The 18,632-nt window shown below is 43.8% G+C and overlaps 1 protein-coding gene across 13 annotated transcripts in view; it reads right to left on the reverse strand.

The window, feature by feature from the left end:
- The window catches only part of MYO1H (myosin IH), a 57,945-nt gene that overhangs the window by 17,503 nt on the left and 21,810 nt on the right, over positions 1 to 18,632 (reverse strand). For 12 of the 13 annotated variants that reach the window (XM_074920764.1, XM_074920763.1, XM_074920761.1 and 9 more), the window contains 7 exons: positions 5,455 to 5,613; positions 4,215 to 4,330; positions 3,062 to 3,260; positions 2,385 to 2,465; positions 1,767 to 1,946; positions 581 to 679; positions 159 to 272 (listed from right to left, as the gene is read on the reverse strand). In XM_074920764.1, coding sequence (XP_074776865.1) covers positions 159 to 272; positions 581 to 679; positions 1,767 to 1,946; positions 2,385 to 2,465; positions 3,062 to 3,260; positions 4,215 to 4,330; positions 5,455 to 5,613 — 948 coding nt within the window. Of the gene's footprint in view, positions 1 to 158; positions 273 to 580; positions 680 to 1,766; positions 1,947 to 2,384; positions 2,466 to 3,061; positions 3,261 to 4,214; positions 4,331 to 5,454; positions 5,614 to 11,888; positions 12,018 to 18,632 lie in introns of those variants that run through there. The other variant, XM_074920769.1, reaches the window with a different exon arrangement.

Below are 18,632 nucleotides of genomic sequence, written 5' to 3' on the forward strand. Positions count from 1 at the left end.
GTGATTCAAGACAGCTTATAACAAGAGCTGGGTATTTATTTATAGAGCAATCCCTCTGCTTTTGGGAACAGATGTTTTTGTCCTTAAGAGGAAAACACAGCAAGGTTAAGGCTCTCTTCAAAGCACTTGTAATACCGACACTATCTCAGAAGAGATACCTTTGAAATCCATTTGATCTGCGTGCCGTCGCGAATGATGGCGTGTCCATTGCTATCTTCTTCAAACTGAATGTTCCCGAGGTGCAGCACACTAGCAACAATTCCAAAGAGATGCTAATAACGAGAGATACGCCGTTAGAAAAGAGGTTCCCACAGCTCCACGGGATGGGGCTAACCTTTGCTATGCACCTTAATAAAGAGAATATTGGCTAGGTGGAAGGAGACGAGCCAGCCAGCTTCAGAGATAGGTGCCATCAGGCTGTACCAAGGGACAGAGCTCTTCACCCACCCACTCCCTCAATCCCCCCAAAATAACATCCTATTCCATCCCTAACACCTCTCCCAAGCAAGATTGCTTCCATCACTTTTAAGGAAAGAGTTAAATTCCCTTTGGTAGGCTCAGTCCCATTTAACAAGCATACCTCTATATCTTTTTCAGTAAAGTCAATGATAGAAAAAGCTTTGCGGACTATTTTCCAGTCATTCTTGTCATTAATAGAAAACACTTTGGCACATCGACCCTATAGAGTAAGAGAAAGATGAATTAGTACAATTAATTGGCAAGGCAATTTTATTGTCAGCAACAAACATAGCAAGCTACTGGGCATACTACTTTCATTTCCAGTTTCCAGGCTGTATAGATGCAGTCTGCAACTAGCTAGAAAGTTTATCTCACTCCTGCTGATCCTGGAAGTGGCTCATTTGATCAGATCTTTCAGCTTACACTTAAAGCTTTAGATAATTTCAAGCATTGAGCTTGGATAGTGATTACCATAAAATGGCTGTGTCTTGTGAAGAGCTTGAGCCTATAGCCATCTGCCATTTTTATGGCAATATCATCTTCTGCCCAGGTCTTCTTCATTACCAAGGAAGAAAGGAAACAGAGCACTGCTACGAAATGAGCTGTACACGGCATAACCACACCTGTAAACCTCTCTAACATGAGGTCCATAAATCCTGAGAATCCAGGTCCTGACGGAGGAGACTTAGAAGAGATGCCCTTATACAAAGCAGAACTTGCAGAGAGATAGTGCTCTGCTGTTTAGTAGCTCAGAGTGCTCAACGAGTCAGGAGGTGTCTTGACCACAGCAGAGGGACCTGGGTCATCAAACGATTTACTGACACTTGCTTAAGGGAGTTTCCATCCTCCCAGCAGCAGCACAGATGGCAGCAGAGAGCCATTCTGCACACGCAGAACATGGGGAACACACAATTAATTAGAGACCTGGTGAAAGTGACTTTTCTCTTTTTTTTTTTTTTAAATTCTGACAGACTTGGTGTCACTGGGTCAGGTTGCCCAAAATCTTATTTCTGCCCCCACAACTCTATCAGCTGATCCAATAAAAGATATTACCCCTTATAAGCCATTTATCACTTGCATCCTTAGGCCATCACAGCTAGGACATCTGCCACACAAGCACCCAGGGTAGAACGGTGTCCGGAAACCTCGGAGTAAATGTGTCTGCAACCAACCTGCGTGGCAGTTTTGCTGTAACATGACATCTCTTAGCAGCTCAGCAGTGTGCTCAGTACTTGAGGAAAGCTGCATCTGCAATCCCTACAGTTTGAGATGTAAGACACAGAGAGGGGGGAGAAGCTCTCACTGACCTGGATGAGATATGCATACTTCTGGGGGTTGCGCTCCAGTCCAAGCCAGCAAAGAAGATCCTTGTCTCCACCCTCTAATAATTGGTAGAAAATATGGAAATTCCTTTCTCCGTGGTTCTGGTGGACAACTCTGGATTTCTCAATTAGGTAACTGAGGATGTGCCCTCCCACTGGAGCTCCCTGGCAGAACAAAGCAGTCAGATCAGCACCAAGAGACAAAATAACATCGCTGTGACGGCCGTTCCTCCACATCTAGGAACAAGGAGCAGTGTCAGGAGAAGCACGTTTCTGCTGTTACTCATCTGCCATCTTGTGTTTAAGAGTTAGTATCCAACAACAGTACAAGCTGTATCTAAAGCGTTTGCTGTCTCTCTAGTGTAACTTGTGCTTTACAACAATTTATATTAGCTTTCTACCGAGAGCTAGCGGTAGTGCCAGCAATGTAGGAAGCTTTCAGGATCTATAACAAGTCACTTTACTCGCAAAATGCAACGCCTGTAAAAACAGGGTCAGAAATCTGCAGCGTAAGTTTTAATAAATCCTGTGCTGCCTGGTAAGTGTCCAAGAGATTCACTGATACAGCTCGTTTTAATAGCGGTCCATTAAGTTTGTTCTCACCTTAAAATCGAATTGGATATCCATGTATTTCCCAAATCTACTCGAGTTGTCATTACGCAGAGTTTTTGCATTTCCAAAAGCCTATGGACAAACAGATAGATTAAGGTGCTTCACACCTACTGAGAACCTGACACCCACAGTAGGCCAAAGCTCCAGAAATAAAGATTTGCTGCATCAGCTGAGTCCCACTACTGCATTTAGTGGGATTAAAGAAATACAGGCTTGGCAGTGTTTGGTTTATGGTGGGACTGAATGATCTTCAGGTCTTCTCCAAGCTAAATGATTTTATGATTCTGAAATGTATTTCCCTAGTTTTAAAGGTGGAATTCAGCTAAACAAATTATTGCTCTTTCTTGTATGACCTATAACTGAAGCCATGAGGAACTGTTGTATGCTGTGGTTTTCTTATACTCCCAGGTTCCAGCTATCCTTCATTACAAAGCCCAGGCTTAAATTTCTAAACATATAGTGTTATTAAATCCAAAGCATTCTCTCAGAGGTTGTGCTGCCAAGAGGTCAAATCTATGTTGTTATTTGTGTTATACATGCAGGTGCAAACCCATGTAAAACAGGAGGCCATTACTGGGTGCAGGCATGCAGACCTGCATGAAAAGTCTTGCACAGTGAGGTCATCACTGCCGACTCTCCTGCATTTTGTACCTCCCTTTAGTTTTTACCTCGAGAACAGGATTGGAAAGTAGGAGACGGTCACGGACGATCTGCAGCTGCTCTGTGGTTGGACAGGTTACTGCGTAATACTGCAAGATCTTCTTGGATGCTTCTGTCTTCCCAGCTCCACTCTCCCCAGAGATGAGGATGAAATGGTTGTTGTACTCACTGCACATCACCCGGTAGGCATTGTCAGCTATGGCATATCTGAACAAGGATCACAAGAAGTATTCAGAGGAGAAGCATCCATTAGAAACTGCAACAGGAGGCACGGTATCAGAAGTACTTACTCCTCATCTAACATTACAAGTATTGGATATGACGGGAAAGCAGAGCTCAAAACGCAGGTCTTACTCAAGGTCTCACAGTAAAATCCTGGTCTGTATTTGAGGGACTGACAGGGCTTGTTCTTTTTCCCCCCACTGTTACTGTAGGATTTATATAGGCTGCATGTTTTCCTGGTGAATACAGTTTATACAGAGCAGGGACTCCCTCTTCCAAACAGAGGAGCCACTTTTGATTCCAGTAAAGGGAAGACTTCAACTTCTGCTGATAGAGACAGATAAAATGACAACCAATAGCAGAGCCTTCACCAACATGCCACTTAAAGCAGGAAAAGGAAGAAGAAAGAAAAACCTACTTGGCAAACCACCCAAGAACTTCCAACCCTTTCAGCTCAGAGTTCAGAAGCTCAGGTTTCTTCCTCTCCTGGGAAGTCCAAGGAGAGGCTGTGCGTGAGCCCTGTACTAGTGCTGTGGTTGCCTGCACCAACACAGGGCCTCAGAGGACGAGGCAAAGTGGTTGGTGTTTTGGACAACTGAAGGAAAAGGTGTTGACTTACAGAGACACAGTCAGGCAGTGGTTGGACTAGACCATGTGTAATAAGGAGGACACACTGAGCACTAGTCTGGACAGTTATCCTCAAGATAACCCTTCCCCTGCGTTCTCCCCAACATCACTCCTGCAATCCTTTTGTTTCCCTTTCATTCTCACAGTCAGCTAGAAGACAGAGACTAATACATCCTTACTTACAGGAAGATAAGAATATCAGCATTCACCAGACCTAGTGACTGTGGGTACACATCCTTGTTGCTAGTAAGCAGCAGTACAGAAAAAACCCAATTTTTCAATATAAGCTGAAATCCTCAGGGTTCTACTTACAGATGTGGTGGCAGTTCAAAAAAGTTTACCCCTCGATAAAGCTGCATCTGTGTCACTGTGTAGATATCCAGCTCTTTGTAAGGGTTGACAGATACAAGAAGAGTACCAATATATGTCTGTAGGGGAAAGAACACATACAGGTGGGAAACTTGTTCCATCACCACAACAACAGCTCCCAAAAAAAAGGGGCCAACTACATCATGACAGCATGCAAGAACAACTGAAAAAGATGGTACAGAACTTGTTGAGAGAGGGGAAAAATAAAAGCAAAGCAAAGCCACCCCGCAGGTGTTACTGCTTCAAAGCGAACACCAAAGTTCTTGCCAAATCTAGTTAAGAGTGGAGTTGAACAATAAAAATCAAGCTTAGAGTCTGCTATATACAAGGTTTTGATATCTCATGATGCTTATGGAATTAATTTTTTTCCTACTTAAAGTTGACATCATAATGCATTTACTAACCCAACTCTGTTTCACAAAAAATCACAATAACTAACACTGTGAAGGAAAGCCAAGTAGGATGTTTGTTCCATAGACAGCTGTGCAACAGAGAAAATTCCTTCTTGACTGTGAAAGGTGATTAAATAACACGTTTCAGGACACATTACATTTCCCCTTATGTGAATACATTTTCAGCATATCCGAATTTCCTGGTTCTACCTTCTTTTCAATTATTTCCATTAGTGCTATACAAATATCAGTCTTCATTTGACAAAGGGTGTGTTTAGATACTACTTGTCACTCCTGTAAGCCCAGGTATAAAACCCTGGGGCTTCTGAGAAAAAAAAGACATGGCTGTGAAGTCATCTTAGTTTACACCGTGGAGTACTCAGCACTTCTCATACAAGTCAGACACCACGCTCAGTGCTGCCTGCCTGCAAAGGTAGTAAGGGAACAGGAGAGTGAAATGCTATTTGCTGAATACAGTTTGGATTTTTGCAAGGCAACCCAGCAGGCTGAGACTGTATTTTCATTAGCTAAAGTAGTCAGACTACTACTGGGTGATCACTCTGCTGAGTACTACTGACACGTAGCAATGTGTCTCAGAGCACAACAAAACCAAAGCTGGGAAAGCATTCCCTGTATTGATAGTGCCTCCTGCCCTTGCAGTTTTCATTTGCATCCCATCTAGATGGACAATTTTTTTTCTTATATATCTATATATATGTATACACCCCCCACACACACTTGGAGACATTTCACTGCCAGCGGCTCCGAAAACAAACACGACCAGCACTTACGTAGATGAGGTTCTCCTGGTATCGCTTACGAAGGTTGTTCAGGAAAGCAGTTTCACTGGTGTGGGAGTCCAGAAGCACAAAGTCCTGCACCCCGACTCTGTCCCGGGCTATCAGAGCCCCTTCCATGTTTTCATCAGTGTTATCTTCCACTTCTTCTTTCTACAACACACAGGTTGTATGGTACAGAATTAGAAGAGAGCAGATCAGGACGCCAAGGGTCAGCGAAGTCCTTCCCCACACCCCAGGGCCAGATCAACCTTGCACAGGGGTAATGCCAGAAGATTATTATCCAAGCTGTTCACAACACCTTTCCCAAAGAGGACAATTTCACACCATGAGACTCTGCCTTCCAGCTTCTTTACAGTCAAGATGTCTGAGACTCACTCCCATGACCTGAGAGGAAGACCACAGCTTCCAGGCACCCTCACTAACACAACAGTTGTTTGAGACAGACCCAGCTCCGAATGTGCAGTTACTATCTGGGACACTCCACTAACTCAGCCAAGACAAAGCAGTTGCAAGCACAAAGCTGGAAGTTAACAGTGGAAGATGCCAGACAAATAGTTTTTAACACCACCTGCAATTACTTCATACAGATAGAGCTGTAGAAACGGAGACTCTCCAGAAAAAGCTGCATTTGACTTGACCTTTAGGGAAATAAAAAAAGATTAATCCTAGAGTACCACTCTGCACAAGACTGCTTCATTATTCCTGTTGCCTTCCAGGAGCAGATCGAAGTCAGCTTTCAGGGTCGGGCAGCAGATGTCTCCACACGCCAGCGAGAGACCTGGGCAGGGAGTGGCGAGGCCACCAAGCTGATAAAACTAATCAAAAAGCAATTTGGAGAACCAGCTAAACCTTTACTAGTACACACACCACCTCCTCTTTCTCAAGAGGCTGAAAGATGCAAAAAGGATGTCCCTGACAAAACGTAACTCTTCTGCACACTCCACTGCCCATTCTTTATGGTGGAAGTTGACCTTATCCTGAAAATAGTCACCGCTGAGGATCGAGTGCTTGTTTCCCAGGCTGTAAGAATATATTCCATGCTTTTTATTCAATTTAATCGAGCTGATAATTTCATGCTAGCAAATAGACAAACAGGATATTCTTTTTTCTACAGTAATAAGTGTGTCATGGTGTTTTCAGTTGTGTTTTTTTGTTTGCTTCTTAAAGACACCAAGATTACACAGTTCAGAGAAAAATTCCTACCTTAACGCATAAAATACTTCCCTTACGACCGAAATGAAATTAAGACATTTTGAGCAGCTTACCTTTTAGAGTGCCCAGGCTTTGCAAATTAAGGGAGAGAAATTTGGCTGAGCAGCCGTCAGCTGAACACACAGAGCAGCTCCTTGGGCTCAGGGACGTGCACACAAGCCCAGCACCTTTGCTATTCTCATCCTGCCCTTCATGACATTGGCTTTTTATGTTTTGCTGCTCCACTGCTCAAGAAGATTGTGTGATTGTGTGTAAAATTTTGAACAAGCATTAAAAGGAGGGTGATGGCCTGTTTATGCAGTGCCACATCACTTCCCACCTCCCCCCCCCGCCTTTTTTTTTTTTTTTTAAGCAGAAGCTTTTCAAATTGTAAATAGGCACAATGTTTCTGCTAAGCTTTGGCAAACCCTGACTCTGGGGTTAGGCTTTTGGGATGAGCCTGCACAGCACTGGTAAAAGACGAAAGCACTTTGGACACTAAGGCTTGGTGGATTTAGAAGCAGGGTTTCACTACAGTCAAGAGCAAAGCACAATATTCTTTATGACTGAGCGAACCTCAGAAGAGTCAGCTCAAAGAGGAATTGTAATGTCAGTCTCACTTTTAGCACAGCCTGTTCTTTACATTCATCTGTTTATCGCACTGAAAGAGATCTGAGCTTTGAGATTTAGATTCGGCAGTAACATCACCACAATACTCCAGAGAGGAAGATATTCTGAAAGCATACTATTTAAATCCTATCATAGTTTCAAAATAAATCATACCTATGCACTAACTTCACATACGAGCAATTACTTTTTTGCCTTTTACATCCACTGCCTCCAGGTGACTGTGCTACCAGCTCCAGGCTGAAGAGGCAGCATCCCTCATTCCTCCACAGCCAGACTGTGATCACTTCCTCCTTCTGAGGACAGAAAGATACCTACATTTTTCCCTTTTAATATTAATAGCCTTTTTTTTTTTTTCCTCTCCTCTGCACATGACATACTTTATCCATTTGTTACGCCAGTCCTTAGCTCAGGTTCTGTTGGTTTGGAAGACAATATAAAGGGTGACTTAGCTTCTCAAACTGATTATCTGTGCAGCCCCCACTACTTACATGGGGAAGAACACAGGGGAGGGAGGAAAGAGTTTAAAAATAATCTCCTATTCACTGTCCTATTAAACATTTAATTTGATTCTACGAACTTCAAGAATCTAAGAGGTATTCACACTACTAGTCACGGTCATTACAACTTTCATTCTAAACACTTGCCTCTAAACCAAGTGGCCTGTCCAATACTTGCTAGTGCTGGTGTTCCCACACCACTAGTCACCCCAGTAGTCGTGACATCTCTCAAAAAGATTATTACAGCTTTGCAAAACCATTGGAAGACTTGACAGAATGGCTTTTCAGGGTGCAGTATTAAGTGGGATAATAGTAATCATTTCAGTCTCTCTGTTCTGCACTAATACAGATGACAAAACATTCAGTCATACCTGGGTTTGTATTGAGCATGGTTGCCATGGTAATATCCAATTAAAAAAAAAATCTATTCTGTGAACGTTTTTAGCAATCTTGCAACTTCACTGTATGGCAAATGAGACAAATGGGCAGCTATAGTGCAAATTACCAGAGGAATCATTTTTGCTAACTGTCTATCCCATCCAAGTAGCATTCAATATTATTTGGCAGTGCAGTCTGCAGGTTTTTTGTTACCAAAAGACAAGTGGGGGGTTTTTTTCCTCTAAAAACCACTTTATCTACTCCACATAATTTGCTGTGAGGTTAATATTATTATCTAACAAACACAAGCATACATTTCATAAATAAAATGCCAAAGTTTAGAGACAGATATTTATTATTTCTTTTGCCTCAATACCTTCTTCATCATTTAGTGGGGAAAATTCTGTCTTAATCATCCTGACTTTCTTGATCTCACTACAAGGGCAGCCGAGCGTGGAGCCCAGCCCCTACCAGCAGGGCTGACCTGCCCAGGCTGGGAGGGCACACAACCTTCTTAAGGCCTGACCAAGCTGCATGAGCATTTATCAGGCTTAGCAGAGCAGCTGTTTGTTAGCTCCGGGTCAGGAACAGAAGGAATTTATCATCGTGGCAGACCAGTAAAGACGTGCATCTCTCAAATGAAGCACGCTCAGGCTGTAATAAATCAGTATCCAGTGACAGAGAATTAAGAGCAATCAAACTTATGAAGCCAGGGCTGTTGAATGAGTTCTCAAACTTAAGCATGTTTTACCAGGTAAGAAATGTCTTTAACTGCAAATCCGTTTTGAAAGCAGAGGCTTTGGCCTGCCTGCAGGAACACGGCCTCCGACAGACCCTCTGCCCTGCGCACAGTCAGTGTTTCTCTAGCAAGGCATCAAGATACCTACCCCTGGCACACGTGGCAACTGCTCAGAGCCAGCAGCCTCCAGCACCAGACCAGCATCAACACACCAGAGCTACTCCATCCTGAATTAGACCTACCCAGACGTTTCTGCCACACCACATGCATATGCCCGCGGTGTCCGACTGCCCCACGTTAACGTGCCAGTCTCGTCTGGAGCATCCCCTATCACCTCTTTTAGGGCTATGGTATATGAAGCCTCTTTGTCTTTCTCGACTGTTGCTTTCTTTCAGCTGTCAGTTATTTCTGACAGTCTGAGTAAGGAATCATCTGATCTTTTCTCCTGAGGGTAAAGCAGGTTTTTTTGGCAGAATTACTACAAGCAAAGAGAACACGTGAACAGCTTCACTTTCAAAATATACACACGGTATTAATCAAAATAATAATGCCCCGAAACCCACCTTCCTCTACAGATACCCTGGACCAGGCCAAACAAAGAATTTAAACTGAAAACTTTAAACTGAGATTGACCTAAGGCAGTACAGAACTCAAACCATATCACAGTCTGAACTATTTCCCCTTTTTTCCCCCTCAAACAGTTGATACTCATTTTTTCCACTCCAGTTTGGTCACAGGACAGTGGCTGCCTGACAAGGTTAGAGTTTGTCATTTTACAAGAAAGATGGACTATAAACAACTTAAGGTGGGTTTGCCTTTCTGAGAGAGAACTCAGGACAAGCGACTTTTACATTCTTTCCAAGCCAGGAAGCATGAAAGAATAAGCTTGAAACCACAGTGGCCATCCACCTGATCAGGTTTCCTTAACCTAATTCTCTCACTCGTATGTTAATTGGTAAGTGACACTGTTCCCCGTTAGACAAAAATCCCGTACTCTTTTCTGGGCTACTTTGTGTTCAGATTTTCCACAGTATTTTGCTGTTGCTGAGGTAAGGCAATTTTGTTATCCCAGTACCATTTACTGGCCTGTCCCCCACCCCATTTCCGGAAGTTTACTCGAAGTTTTGTGCTTACCTGGCATCACCAACGGTAAGAGATATCCCCCAGGACTCATCAGTGCACATTACCCCAGCAAGACACTGCTCTTTTTAAAGGATTATTTTCCTTTCCTCAACACTTAAGAGTCAGGAGATTTCTTTCTTGCCTACTGAGATGCAAGCTCTATCAGAAAATCTCTCCCTCGCTACAATGAGGATTTTTTTTTTTTTTTCCTTTTCCCACAGGGATTTGTCTCTCAACACTGAAACTACAAGGAACTTTGTCAGATCACAACATAAATTCATGAGATAGGCAGCTCTTGAAAAAGGGCTAAAATAAGGTCAGAAGCAACAGGCTAGTTCTTTGACAAAGTTTGTACCAGTTTGTAACAAACAAACAAGACTTGGCAAGGAACAGATAGAAAAACATCTTTTTTAAAAAAAAAAAGAAAAAAGCTTTGCAAAAATTATTACTTATCTTTGCCAGAGGCTCAGAACTTCATTTTTCAACAGGCTCCAAAGTTAACTGTCACTGTTTCTTTGGTTTAACACCACAGAATAGAAGAGATTAATGTACAGGGGAAGAGGAGGATCAGTTATGATGCCGCTGCTGTTTTGGAAGCACTAGAACACACAAACCAACCATGCTACATGCAAATACAAACACGAGGCAAGAGCCTCGGGTGGCACTACCTCACCCAGCATATCTTTCAAGCAGCCTTTTACCCACGTAGTCAGGCGAGCACCCTTATTTATAGCAAAATGCCACACAAGCCACCCAACTCCAGATGTGTTGAGTCTACCCATAAGGCCACCAAATCCCATGAGAAGAGCAGGGGACAAAAAAAAAAAAAAAAAAAAAAAAGAGTCTTCTCAGGGATCCTCCATCCCACCTCCCCAAAAACCATCCCAACCTGCCAGAGATGCTGGATTTCCTTATCACCACCCTACAAACTCAGAGATGTTTTTATTTCACACACGCCTCCTCCGTTACCTGCACGCCCCCCGCCGCAGCGTGCCATCTCCCGTCAATCCTTCTCCACCCCGTGCTTCTTCCGTAAAGAGTTAACAGGGCTGAAGTTAAGGCCCACTGACACCAAGTATCATGTGTCGGGCTGTTTGCTCGCCTCCCTCCTTGGGCAGGGATGCTAACATCCTCGCGTTTAATGAATTATCTAACACGCTGTCAGCGCTCCAGCCGCTGGGAGGTTTGTGCCGACGGCACCGCTTGATGAGATTTTAAGATCTCGCTAAAAGACTGAAGACAAGCAATGGACTCTAACCTTTCTGATGGGTAATTTAAGCAAATCCAGGCACAAATATCCACCACTCTTCAACTGAATCCTCACTTCCCGGCTTGGCTCCCCACTAGAGGTCACTGCAAAACCCATTTTAATCTGCAGTTTGAAGTTTTCACGGATTATCCTTTTTTTTTTTTTTCTTTTTTCATCTGCAACAGCCAGTTTCTCTCCCCAAAAATGACTTCTCAGGTTGGACTCCGATTGCTGCTAACTCCCAAAGGATGCCAGCTCCTTCTCCCCCTGCCCAGCTGCCAAAGACAACAACCAATATTTTCTCATGATTGCTTCTCTGCATAAACAACTGCCAACAAAATAAAACCCCTCCGTTCGAGTAGCTGGTGGTCCACGAGCAGCAGCAAGTGACCTCTCAGTTCTGTTCAACCATCCTCCAGGTGATGCTTTCAATCCTGTAAAGATCTCCCTGTTTTAAGAAACTTCACTCCCAAGTCCAACCTCACTGAATAATGACAGTGTCCTCCTAAAGGGACTCCTAGTGAGATCAGGGTCTACAGAAGTGGAAGAACAACCCTTCCTGCACCACAAGATATCTTCCCCTGGTCTTACAGCAACATTCAGAAATTAGATCTCTTACCTCGTGGCTCAGAGTCACTGAGGAAGACAGGCAAAGAGTATGATCCAAGGAGCTGAGTCAGGCAAAGGCACTTCTGACTTATCTTCAGCTAACAAATACTGATTCTGAACAAGAACATTCAAAACTTAATAAAAAAACCCCACCTCAATAAGGTATACTTCCATAGGAAAGGGGAAAGAAACATCTGTTTAACAGACAGCTTATTCAGAACCATCTATTTCCTAACAGAACCAGGTTTTGATAATGGAAAGATCCACAAGAGCACACGTGTTATGACCTCTGCAACAAAACAGCCCATTCCCACCCCCTCTGAAACTCAGAGCCTTATCTAACGCCACACGCAGCGATCCTAAGCGCAGTTCAGCCTGCCTGTTTGGCTCTGTCTCCAGCTGGCATCCTAGGAAATCTGCTGCGATACCAAACATTTGACCTTTTTGCCTGTTCTCCTGTTGTTACACCCCTGAGATGTAAACAAATAGAATTTGTGCCACAGGAACGTAGCACAGTAAACAGACATCTCTGGAGACATCCGATTGAAAAATAGGCATGAGATTTAAAATAAGCATGAGAGTCTCAGGCTTGTGCAGGGCAGATGAGCCTGGAGCAACACTGCTAGTACAGATTCCTTTGGAAATGTCAGAGCTCTGTTTTGGAAATACTCATTTACTGCAAGAAGCAGCGCTCCTTGACCCAGCCCTGCACCCTTCTGCACAACAGGAATTTGCTCATTAAGAGGCCTGAAAACTGGACAGCAGCACAGCGAGGATTACAAGGAAACCAACCCCTTGGGCTCTGCTCCACCTAAGGCTCTCGAGAGAAGTTGGCCAAAAAGGCAGTGACAGTGCTTGACCATAAAAAGTGGTTAAGAAAGATGTTCTGCAAGAGCCTGCCCAGCAAGGTCAGCAGGAGAGCACGGACAGGCCCCGGCAGTCACGTCTCTTCCTTCAGCTCCGGCAGTGACCTCAAGGTCAAGATCACAGCATACCGTAGGGCTGCTGGAAGGGGGCTACAGGCAGCTGCCTGCATGGTGTCTGCTCCAGGAGGAGCCTGGACCCCATCCCTTCATCCCCAAAGAGAACTCAAACCATCAAAGAGGTATATGCTTGGCAACAGGGCTTGGAGCAATACATCATCACCCGACAGTAACAGCGAGCTCAGGGCGACGGGGAAATACTTCCCTCCTCCTGTGAAAACTTTGGTGCGGCTCATAAAAATTAATCTGTTCAGGGTAATTTGCAGATAAATGAGAACTGCACATAAACCAGATTAAAGCAGACCAGATCTCCACCAAGCGACCAAGTTACGGTCATTCGACTGCAAAGTCAACAAAAAGGCAAGATGATTTTTAGATATTTCAGCGAGACTGGCCCCTGGAAACCTCCTCCCCGTTTGTAACGAAACTGAAATGCCATGTATTGACTGTGCTTGAAAAAAGCAGCAGCACCACCGTGGAAAAATGATGTCTTGGGTCTGTAACGAGGAACTTGGGCTGTCTTGCCCTACTGTACACACTTTTCAAGGCAACAGAATTCATAAATACAATTATACTGCAGAAAAATTTACACATTGTAACCTAATTTCTTTTCAAAAGAATACAGAATAAGAGGGTTTTAAGGTTAATCAACAGCCTAGGGAAATGCCAACAGTTCTTAAGGCCTCTTGTCTGTCTCCAGGGCACAGTCTGCTATAGACTTGTTAAAGGGTGACTGTCTGTCTTTCTCAATAGAGGAGAGGTCGAGGTGAACCACTTCACTTTCATAAATCAAAAGAAAGAAAAAAAGTGAGAAAATCTCCAGAGTTCAAACATTTCTTTAAAACCCAAACTTTAAATACTAAATGGGCTTCATGGCTGCCATTTTGAAAAACATTAGTTTGCCAAAGGACCCTTTTGATTTCTATTTGAAATGCGAGCGCTCACAGATAATCCATTGAGAATCAAACCCCCACAAAAGGCTTCCTGAAACAATCGCAGCGCTGGTGAAGGACAACATTTTTGTGCCCAAAATAAAACATTTTAATGCGCTACAATCCATTACACATATATTCCTACATTTCCTTTCAGTAATTATTCATTAGAAAACATTTAACGTCACTGCAGATTTCACACTGGGCAGTCTGCACACAAAGGAGAAGAGTTGGCCCATTTATAAGGGGCTGAGGCCGCCTTTTCTCATCCGAGAAACTCCAAGGCGGTGGGGGCTGCCGGACACAACAGGCAGGCTAAATTGTGCGGTTAACGGTCAAAGCCCCCCTGCCTACTTTGACACTCATTTAAAGATGACGGGGAACAATAGAGATTTGTTCTTAGCAACTCTTTCTTGTTACGCGGGGTCTACATCGGCTGCGCCGGGCGGTTCAAGGCATGAAACCGGTGCTGATGTTCAGTTCCACCTGCCATCGCTCGCCCTGCTCGCTCCTCTTCCCCCCCCCTTCCCCTCTCCCCACTTTAACACAATGAGACAGGTAAAGAATATCATTAAAAGAGTCCCATTCAGCACGTCAGCTTTAATAAAACAATTGCCTGTCAGGTTAATATGAGCAGCTCAAATTTTGTGTTAGTGCCAGGGAGCCTGCTCTTCTGGACCAGGATAGTAAAACCAGCTCTCCTCGCCCTAAAATTCCCAGTTCACCTCCAGGATTCCAGTTTACACCAGTGCTGTCAGCAGGCACCTGACCTAAAGCGTAAACCGCTTCTTTATAACCTTTTAATTGACAAACCCATTAACAACTGCTCGCAAAGATCGTTTTGCTTTATCAGCCTGTTCCGCATGCAGCCGAGCTGCTGCCCAAAGCTCTGCTTTGGCCCCTGCACCCCAGGCCTGCTAGCTTGAGCAAGGAAAGCGACAGCAATTGCACCTCACTCGGGAAATTTAAGACCATGTAAAATCCAGTTACACATCCCGTCAGGCCAGAACACAGACACTTAACCGCTTTCTCAGTGATCACTTTTGAGATAAAAATGACAGAGTTTTCTTCAGCACTGACACGCTTAGATTTATGGCTGCTGCTGGACCAGAGGCAGCTCCTTAATGAATCCTGAATCTTTACTAATTGCAGAATAGGACATATTACTAGAAAGCACAGATTGCTGATAAGCTCCATAAAACATATTCCTAAGCTAACAGAGCACAGCATTCCCAGCTGGAAAGCCAACATTCAGAGTTAAAGCTTCTTGAAATAAGGGAGAGCAGATTTATTCAACTTCTAGGAAGGAAAAGGACAGTCCCTGAGTATCGGACAGTCCCTATGTTACAGGGAGAGTAGCATTAAACAACAGTAAGCTCACGTATTCAAGAGTCCTGCAGATGAACAGCAACACTTTGCTAAGATGCCTTCTGTGTTGGACACAGCACATCTCAGACCTTGATTTTGCTCCAATAACTACAGAGAACACAGAGCAGGACAGGGCCGCCTCCAGAAAAATTTTTAAAACCTCAACCAACCCACCCTAACCAAGCTACGTGGAAGATGTAACAGTTATTTCCTCTGCCTGGATTAGGTTGAAGTCCATGTGCATTTATAATTATTGCTTGTTTGGTCTCAACCAGGGCTTGGGCTGCTCAGAGCAAGCACATCATTATTGGCATAAGAAAGGGAGGCAGAGCAACCTCTCCCAGCTGCGTGGTGGTGTGGGCAGGAGGTCCAGCCCTCCAGCCAGGTTGCACACCTGCACCAGCTGCGCAGAAGTCTAGAAAACCCACCTCTCACACTTTGAACGCTCAGGTTTTCACTATCACAAATCTGCATCCTTACACTACAATTCCAGATGGTTAAAAAAAAAAAAAAAGAAAAAACTCATGACCTCTTAGCGCAGCACTAAGTTTTACTGAAACACATGTGAACTCACCCTGATGGTATTTACAAGTCTTAAAGACAGTCACAAGAGAGAACTAAAGGAAAACTGCACCCAAATACCCACTTCTGAACGCAGCCAGAAGGCCACTGATAAAGTAAGTATTGGTATCACATCTCCCATAGAAGCATTCCAACATTCCAAAGCCTGATGATAAAATCCTTCAGGCATCAGCAAACCAGAAGAAGCTGGCCTGTGTAATCACTCCTCTCAAGGAGGTGACAAGCCACTGTCAAAAGCAGACGGGACAAATATCACCTGGGACAACAAACCGCTGTCCAAAACAAGATTACAACTCAAGTTCCCATAGCAAAAGCCAGTCTTTATCTCTGTACAAGAGTCCCCCCAAAAAGCCAGGGGCTGCTTTGGTAACAGTAACTTGCAGAGGCTGCAACTCAAGGTCTGATTCACATGGATTACAGCAAAGGTCACCCAAATGCTCACATTAATTTAGAACACGCACTTGCTCTGGGCCTGGTCTGTCAGGCTTGAAGTAGCATCAGATGCCAAGGCTGCAGTTTTGCACGCGGGTAGGAGGAACTCAGAGGGTGCATCTGGGGAGGCTGCAAGCACAGACTCATTACCCAGTTGCAAATGTACTGGCAAGTGTAGTATTTCAACAGAGAGGCAGCCACAACGGAGCGGGAAACATGCTTGGGAATAAACAGCGAGCCTTCAAATTGATCCAGAAAACATCTTCATCAGACCCTCCTTGGTTTAGTTTTCCTGGACACCCTTGCACACTTTGCTAACAAGCATTTAAATTCAAAAGTCGAGCACAAAGACATTACCCATAGGCCATATATTTGCTTCATTTGGAAACTACCACCTGAAGTCCCAGGAGGGGCTCTCGCACGCCACAGCCCACACTCACAGAGGGGTTAACAGATTTGCTTTGCAGTCACCTGCAGCATTAAGCAGCAAACAGCCTGGAGAGATTTAACACTGAAGTGTATGCAAAGGAAAGATAGGGTCTTATCTTCAGAAGACATCTTTTTACTACCCCTCATGATACTTTCCAGCACACAAAAGCAATTTTTGAGGGTAAGGTCTGGTCACAGCACCTGTGAGGAGCTTCCATCACTGCCTGCAGCTCTGAAACCAAGTGAGAGAAAAGGTGAGTACTCTGATGCTGACTGGTTACAGCAATGGGGGCAGAGAAGAAGGAAAATGAAGCAGCACAGTGATCCCTCTTAGAGCATTTAAGTTATTTTTACTCCGTAGCCAGTACAAAAGTGGTGGTGGGGGATCTCCAGCATTCTGTGTGCATCAATCACCAAATAGCAGTTATTCTGGTTTTGGTTTTTAGATGAGGATCAAGGTTCTCAAGCAGTGATATTGACGTTACCAGGTATTCTGATGTGCATGTTGCAAGCCCCCTTCTCCACTGCTAAGAAAAAAAAATCAAAATCCCTCTCTTCTCCAAGCAGGTGAAAGGCAACTCCTTCCCTCCTCCTTTGGTCACACTATTCTCTCCAAAACACCCCAGAAACAGTTCTACCACTCTTCCTTTGAGAAAGCAGAAAATCACTGCTACCTACACAATGCAAATCAGGTACTAGTTTGCCAAGACACCTCTCTCTCCTCATTTAGTCGGAAGTCCTCATTTTAAAGCACAAAACCTCACAAAGAGCTCTGAACTTACCCTCACTTCCTCCGTATTGCTACAAAAGGGTAGCCTAGAGCAAACCAAGCAGGAAAGAGGAGAAAAAAAACACCCCCCCCTCCTGAAACACAGACCTACCCACTGTGGGTATGATATGCCACCACAGCAGAGCAGGCTGGAGGCAGAGGTGACTCAGCTGTTTGCTCTTATGGTTAAAAGGCTACTGAGTGGCTGACACAGGGAAACTTAATCATCTGAAACGGGGAAAACCTGTTAAAATAGGTAAAACAGGTAAGTGAAGAGGCATGTTTTAAAGGAGCAACAAAACATGAATCACTTCTTAGACTTTAACAAAATAACTACAGCAGTGCAATTGCTGTAAAACCTCTTTCCTCTTATAGGAAGAAAGTAAGTTTGGGTTGAATATGCTGGCAGTATTTAAGAATAAAATATGATGTTTTCTATATGAAATTATTTTATTTGTGCTTAACAATGATAAAAGAAGAATGAATATACAGAAATCTATACTCTGCTACAAGAAAATTTTTGTATAGAACACTTGAATTTTTTAAAAAATAAACCCTCACCAAACAGGGTAGGTAATTGCTGTCAAAAGTTAGATGGTAACATTGCAGGCTAACAAATGTAAGCCCAATATATCAGCAGATGCTTTTGTATTTTACTATATTGCATATTAGGGGATATGAAATTCTTGGATGGAGGGTCATGTTTGAACCTGAAAGTGTTAGTATTAAAGTATATATTCCTTGACTTGAAAATTAAATCTGTCTAAAATGAACAACTTCTTTTAAAGAGTTGCATACAAGGGTGTAAGTAGCTTTATACATTATTTATCTTGGTTTTTATACTTGGAGCTGAATGTTATTTGAGGAAGTGGGAATAACTACAGTGATTTAGAGGTAAATGCTTTACGTATAAAAAATAAAACAGAGGGGGGGTCTGGAGGAAAAGTCTGTGTCATCTTTATGAACCTGTAAATCTTTCCTCTAAGAACACCTCTTTTCACAGAGGACTATTTACAGTGAATGAAAATTATCCTGGCAATCCAAGTGAGTATTTCCCTTCTGTTAGGAGGTGAGCTAAGAGAGGACGTGGAAGAAAAGCTGCGTAAGTGGGGAGAAAGGAGAAGCCAGGAGCTGCTCTGGCATTCCACCTGCAGCCATCGCTCTGCTCGGGCTCAGGGCAAGCACTCGGCTGTCCCAGCCCCGGAGGAAAGGACAATTATCCCAGCGAGGAATGTGCTGGGCCTGTTTGCTGTAATTCT

Source organism: Athene noctua, chromosome 17, assembly GCF_965140245.1.
Source record: "Athene noctua chromosome 17, bAthNoc1.hap1.1, whole genome shotgun sequence".
Classification (NCBI taxonomy): Eukaryota; Metazoa; Chordata; class Aves; order Strigiformes; family Strigidae; genus Athene; species Athene noctua.